This window comes from Typopeltis vanoorti, chromosome 6, assembly GCF_054136105.1.
Source record: "Typopeltis vanoorti isolate ZY-2024b chromosome 6, IOZ_Tvanoo_1.0, whole genome shotgun sequence".
In the NCBI taxonomy this organism is placed as follows: domain Eukaryota; kingdom Metazoa; phylum Arthropoda; class Arachnida; order Uropygi; family Thelyphonidae; genus Typopeltis; species Typopeltis vanoorti.
In genome coordinates, this window is record NC_143554.1 from 13835722 (window position 1) to 13841721 (window position 6000).

The 6000-nt window shown below is 41.9% G+C and overlaps 1 protein-coding gene across 2 annotated transcripts in view; it reads left to right on the top strand.

Annotated features, from left to right (window-relative positions):
• LOC150105302 (transcription factor HES-1-like) overlaps positions 1-4999 on the top strand; it is a 138760-nt gene extending 133761 nt beyond the window's left edge. The window contains exons 1-4 of one of the 2 annotated variants that reach the window (XM_090394678.1): positions 220-1255; positions 2249-2344; positions 2940-3027; positions 4082-4999. In XM_090394678.1, the coding sequence (XP_090250804.1) occupies positions 1211-1255; positions 2249-2344; positions 2940-3027; positions 4082-4737 (885 nt within the window). In that variant the 5' untranslated portion in view covers positions 220-1210 and the 3' untranslated portion in view covers positions 4738-4999. Of the gene's footprint in view, positions 1-219; positions 1256-2248; positions 2345-2939; positions 3028-4081 lie in introns of those variants that run through there. The other variant, XM_090394679.1, reaches the window with a different exon arrangement.
• Positions 5000-6000: the final 1001 nt, after the last annotated feature.

Consider the following 6000-nt stretch of genomic DNA (forward strand, 5'->3'; position numbering starts at 1 on the left):
ATAAAACGAGTAAGTGCTCCTCATTTCCTTATTCTTCGGTGAAATGCAATAAAAGTTGATTCTTTGGCTTCAAACATCCTCGCGGGTATCTTAAAGCGCTGCATTCCACGCGCATCTCAAGTAGCAGCCCTTATTGGCATCGCCATAGTGGCGGTTATTACTTCGTAAGGGGGGTGTCGCTGCTAGATTTCCTTTCATTTGATGGACTGCCTGCCGTTCAGTAATGTTACGTGTGCAGGAAGTGCCGTCGCACTTTAGACGGACTCCGTGCATTACGATGATTGCTTTCATTGATCATTCCGGACCTTCGCAATGAGGTTGATTATTCTGACCTCTGTTGCAGATGTGCGGCGGCTCTTGCATCACACACGCCGATTGTTCGATTAATTCCGGGGAGAGTCCTTTTCCCATCGATGTCCACCCTATTGACGATCGCCCGATTGCGGCCAACACCGTAGGCAGCGTTCCCGAGGCAAACCCTCGAACTCAGGGTGTAGTTGTTCACGCGGTCTCTCGTGCCAAAGAGGTGGCGTAGCACGTGGGTAGCGTCCGCCTGGGCTGCATGCTGGTCTTTGTGGCAACCGGTTTCGCCAGAGACGCGGCTCGTGTTTACACACGGTCCTCCTGTTTACCCACTTAGCCCGGAGGGACTCTCGGCTGAGGGCGGAGTTTTCCCACAGAGGAGCGCGTTCCTCAGCTCGCTGATAAAAACTGCGGCACGTGCACACGTGGCGAGCCTGGCATATGTCTTAGCGGCCTCTCTGATTTACAGGCTCGGATGGCGGCCCCAAAATCTCCCCCCTTTTCTGCGACCCTGCATTTTCCCCTGCAGCGGCGCGCCAGAACTCGCCGTAGCCAATGGGAGCCCGCGTGGCGCGAGCCGTCACAATCACACCTCTCCACAGTCGAGCGACTCGCTTCTCCCATTGGCTTGCGGTTCTGGAAGGTAGCGTGGGAAAGTGGCGGCCGACAATATCTCAGGCCTGCCGCCGCCTCACGCCTGCCTGACCCGGGCAGCAATAAAGCTTAGTAACGCAGGAACTTCCTTTCAGTGTGTGTCGACTCGTGCTTGCGTCGCTTCAGCTATTCCGTGTCTGGCGCATACCTCTACACTCGTCGTATACCGTTGCACGCGTTCGGCTCGAGACTCTCAGGCCATCGCTCCACGGCACCGAGGGTTACCTGTGTGGCGCATCACCTACTCGCAAGCATGCCTTCCGAAAAAACCCCAACGAAAACCAGCGAAACACGTCGGGTGAGTGTTTTTATTTAAATATTCCGATGCTCCCCGTGATATTTAAATACGCGTTTCGTCTCATCTCGCAATGCCAGTTGGTGTCACTTCCCCCTTCGTGTGACTCGATTTTCTTTCACTCTTCGGTGGAAATTCCAAAGCCCTTTTTTGAATGGCTTTTCTTCGGTGGAATTTCTCTGCACTGGAGATGATCGCATTCCAACATAATTAAAGAACGTCTTGGTTATTTTGTGGGCCCAAAGGATATTCTGGTGGATTGTGCTGATACGTGTAATCACAAAGATGGTAAGAAAGATGAATTTAGTTCCTGATGCAGATAAACTGGTGAATTCTGGGGCTGATTTACAGTGTAAAGATAACCACGTCGCTTTAAAACTGCCTGTGAACGAAGTTGTGACTCTATATCCATTTGCACGAGTTTTGGATTTTTTTTAAATTTATTGTCGACAAATAGTTCATAATAGTCATCATGATGATACTGCAAGAGGATATTGAAAGTTTAGATGATGAGATGAAGCTATTCTAGCATTGCCAGTGTGTGGGATCATCACTCGCTTGATCTCGCCCTTCTCCTTATTGATTTTTTTTAAACATTTAACCCTGATAACTATATTAATTATTCTAAAATGGTATTTTAATCCGTTATCGGACTTATTTCAAAAAGCGGAATTGACTTCCTTTTGGAGACATATAATGCGTTTTTTGGATGTCTTTATTTAGTATGTTTGTGAGATTAGCGATGTCAAATATTAGGAATAGTTTGAAGTAAATTGATGTAATTTTTATACCATTTGTATAGATAGTAATAGAAGTACTTGTGTACAGGTCAATGCCTATCGTTGATTGGATGCACATCCAAGCGACCCCTAATCATGATGCCATGGCATTTATCCTGATTGTTATCGGATTAGCTAGTTATAAATTCTTTAACTATTAACTACAGCGTCATTTATTAAGCAGTCATTGCAATTTATTTTCTCTGTTGTTTTGCAGAGCACCAAGCCTATTATGGAAAAAAGAAGAAGAGCCCGTATAAACAACAGTTTGGCTGAACTCAAAAATCTTATTTTGGATGCCTTAAAAAAAGACGTAAGTATACCTTTTTGTTATGCTTTTATTTTATGCTTCTTTTTTGCACTGCTTACTGGAGTTTGCTCAACCTGCAGTTTCGAATTTTATGTGTAAACGACGCCAATCCTTTCAAACCAGGAATTGTTGGGTGAAGGCAAATTCCAGTACTTTTCTGTCCCCTCCTCCTCCCCACCCTCTATACTCAGCAATTCTGTTGCCAGAAGCAAACGAACAGTCTCAGCGAGCGACAGACGCGGGTGGCCTGGCATCTGCCTCGAAACACAGCCACGTGCACCACGGCCTGCGTTTGTAAGGGTCTAAATGGCACCCTCGCTGCCGGAACAAATGCATCACCGATTAGTGGCGCGTTCCCACGGTCGGCATGTATCCCCCTCCCCCCGGTTCTTTCCCTCCATTCCCTTAGGTGGCGATGCCAGGTGTGCAGCTTGCTGTGACGTGCTTTGGCTACCTACCTGCCTCAGGGAAAAGCTCTTGCTTCACGGTCTATGTTAAAGCTTCTATTTCTGCCTTTCTCTGTTCTTCAAGTGCACTTATTTTAAATTGTGATAACGTAAGAGATGTCCTCCTAAAAAATTTTTTTTTTTTTTTCTAGAATGCCCGGCATTCAAAGTTGGAAAAAGCAGACATCTTGGAGATGACTGTAAAACATTTGCAGAACCTTCAACTGTCACAAATGGCCGGTAAGTTTCTCTTTTTATTAGAACTTTCCCAAGATTAGCTGATTAGAATGTATAGTTTGTTTTTAATTGTATTGTCCAGAAATACTAGAAAATTATAACAGCGCATTTAAAAGAAAACTGTAATCTAAAGACAGTTTTTATGTTTGACAATATGCGAAAGTTCAGAACTTAGTATGTATTGTTACATCAGTTATAGCTTATAATTATTAATACATAAAGAGGTCGCTAGCATCGAGGAAATCAAAGCCTTTTCGTTACCATAGCAACTAAGTAGCTACTGTTATGACTAAGTAAAAACGTAGAACGTGTCATATTCGTTAAAAATACTGCATATGAAGAATTTGCCTTGTTTGAAGAAATCTGTATTTATATATCTTGTTTTGATATTTACTCCTCATGAATATAAGAAACTATCCGTTATTATATTCAAGCGATTGGTCGTCTTGACGTCACAAATACTCGACCACTGTCAGTAATGTTAGTCAGAATTTGTGACGTCAAGACGGCCAATCACTTGAATATAATAACGGATAGTTTCTTATATTCATGAGGAGTAAATATCAAAACAAGATATATAAATACACATTTCTTCAAACAAGGCAAATTCATCATATGCAGTATTTTTAACGAATATGACACGAGATACGTTCTACGTTTTTGCTTAGTCATAACAGTAGCTACCCAATTGCTATGGTAACGAAAAGGCTTTGATTTCCTCGATACTAGCGACCTCATGTTTATGTGTTAATAATAATAAGCTGTAACTGATGTAACAATACATACTAATTTCTGATCTTTCGTATATACTGTCAAACATAAAAAACAGTAGTTGAGCAGCTAAGGAATAATTAAAATAAATATTCCTTAGCTGCTCAACTATACTCTAGATGTTTGTAGATTCAGTTGCCCAATGCGATTCTCGGCTTGGACGTTTGTATTTAATAAGCAGTTAATTTAGATTTCACTTCGGTTTAATTAACTGAACAAATATTTCTGTCTTCTGTGTGAAATGGGACTGTTGACTTAAAAATTTCTTTTTTATTTATAATTTCAGCTGCTGTGTCAACGGATCCAGCCGTTATGAGTAAATTTCGAGCTGGCTTTAACGAATGCGCAAATGAAGTAAGTCGATTTTTGAGCCGCATCGATGGAGTCGATCCAGCTGTTCGGCAGCGTCTACTGAACCATCTAGCGAACTGTATGACAGGCCTCAATACACCGTGCAGTCCAGGAAATTACCCCACTGTGCCGGTGTCCCCAATGGGTCCCATGCAGCCCGTACACATCCAAGTTCCAGCCACCCTTTCATCATCTGGAGGTTCTTCTGTGCCCGCAGAGGTAGAAATCACGAACAGAGTATTTGGTGGTCTTCAGGTTGTTCCAACAAGGTTGCCCAGTGGGGAGATCGCCTTCCTGCTGCCTGCCCAATCAGCAAACGGCAGTCTGTTGTCGGTGTACGCCCCGGCCACCGTCCCCATCAGCCCAGCTGCATCGTCCACCGCTTCGACTCCTGACCTTTCATTGACCACCACGTCCGCACCAAGTCCAGTAAACGTGTTAGGATCAACAGGAATTCTCAGTCCTGCCGCAAGTGACCGATCATCAATCAGTCCAAGTCCCAACTTACCACTTTCTCTGGTGAAATCGGAAAATGTTCGTAGTTCTGTCTCCATAAAGCAAGATGTGGAGCAGGTCTGGAGACCTTGGTAGTTTCGAATAGTCTTCTGCTTTGTCCATAGATGGCGTTGCTGGTCAAGAGACGTCTATTTTTTCAAAGACTTACAATGCAAATAGAAGTGCCTTCCAACCCGGTATTCATGAATGTACAATGTGTATAGACATTACGAACTGTGAAGTTAGTGGCCAGCTTGACTGTGATAATCCTTCCCTGTATATTTATACCCCACTTATGTATATAGTCATGTAGATTTGATTACGGCAGATACAATATATTAAAATATTTTTATGCTGATATTCGATCCGTGACTCGCTTTCTCTTTGGTGCCATAACACGTATCAAGTTGATCATAAATACATAATTCTAATATTGTGAAGTATTTCAGCTGAAGGATATATAACGGAACACCAACACACGTTTACTACGTCTGTTCTTTAAAAATATAAATGAATGGCATGAGTTACTTTAAATTCTAGCTATAAAAAATGTTCCAAAAATATCTCACAGACTCGGCATAAATTAGTCACTTTATGAATGTATTTAATTCAGCAGTATTGGCAACGTAATCTACTTTTTCATAAACTGGAAAGCATATTAGGGAATTAGAAGTAGAGTTAACTAGATCAGTGGCGCACCCAGAGGGGGACCTCCCCCCAAAGGGGTAAAAAACATTAGAAATATTCAAAAAATCTTTTCCTAATTAAAATTAATTTTTTTATTTATGTTGTGTCTTCTATTTCTATAGTACTTATGAATTAGCGATCATTGCAGATGCTCAGTCATAGGTCGTATGCGATGCGTAGTGTGTATTCTCAAATCGTCTACTCAACTCGCCCTCCCCAAGATTAAATCCTGAGTGCGCAACTGAACTAGATAAATATAAAAAGGATAGATATATATAACTCGTGCATCTTATTTTTGTGAGCTGAACATCGCTATGATAAAGGAGGATTGCTAATATCCGTTGTATTTATATTTATTTATAGACAACCTACCTATGGACCATTTAAAAATTTCGCAAGTAAATTATAACATTATTTTAAGCCACGGAATACCAAAACTATTGAAACCTAAAATAATTTGCCAGTTCTAGGAAACACATCGCCTTTCAGAAATACAAGTTATCAGAAAAGCCAGTCTAGGGATCGTCCCTGAATTATATAATGCTTGCCAGGAGAAGTGGGGAATGGTTTATTTTATTTTATATTTTATTTTATATATGTATTAGACGTAAGACTGCCACCTACACAGATTTTTGCGGGGGGTTAATCTGCTTCCCTCTCAGAGAATTGAGT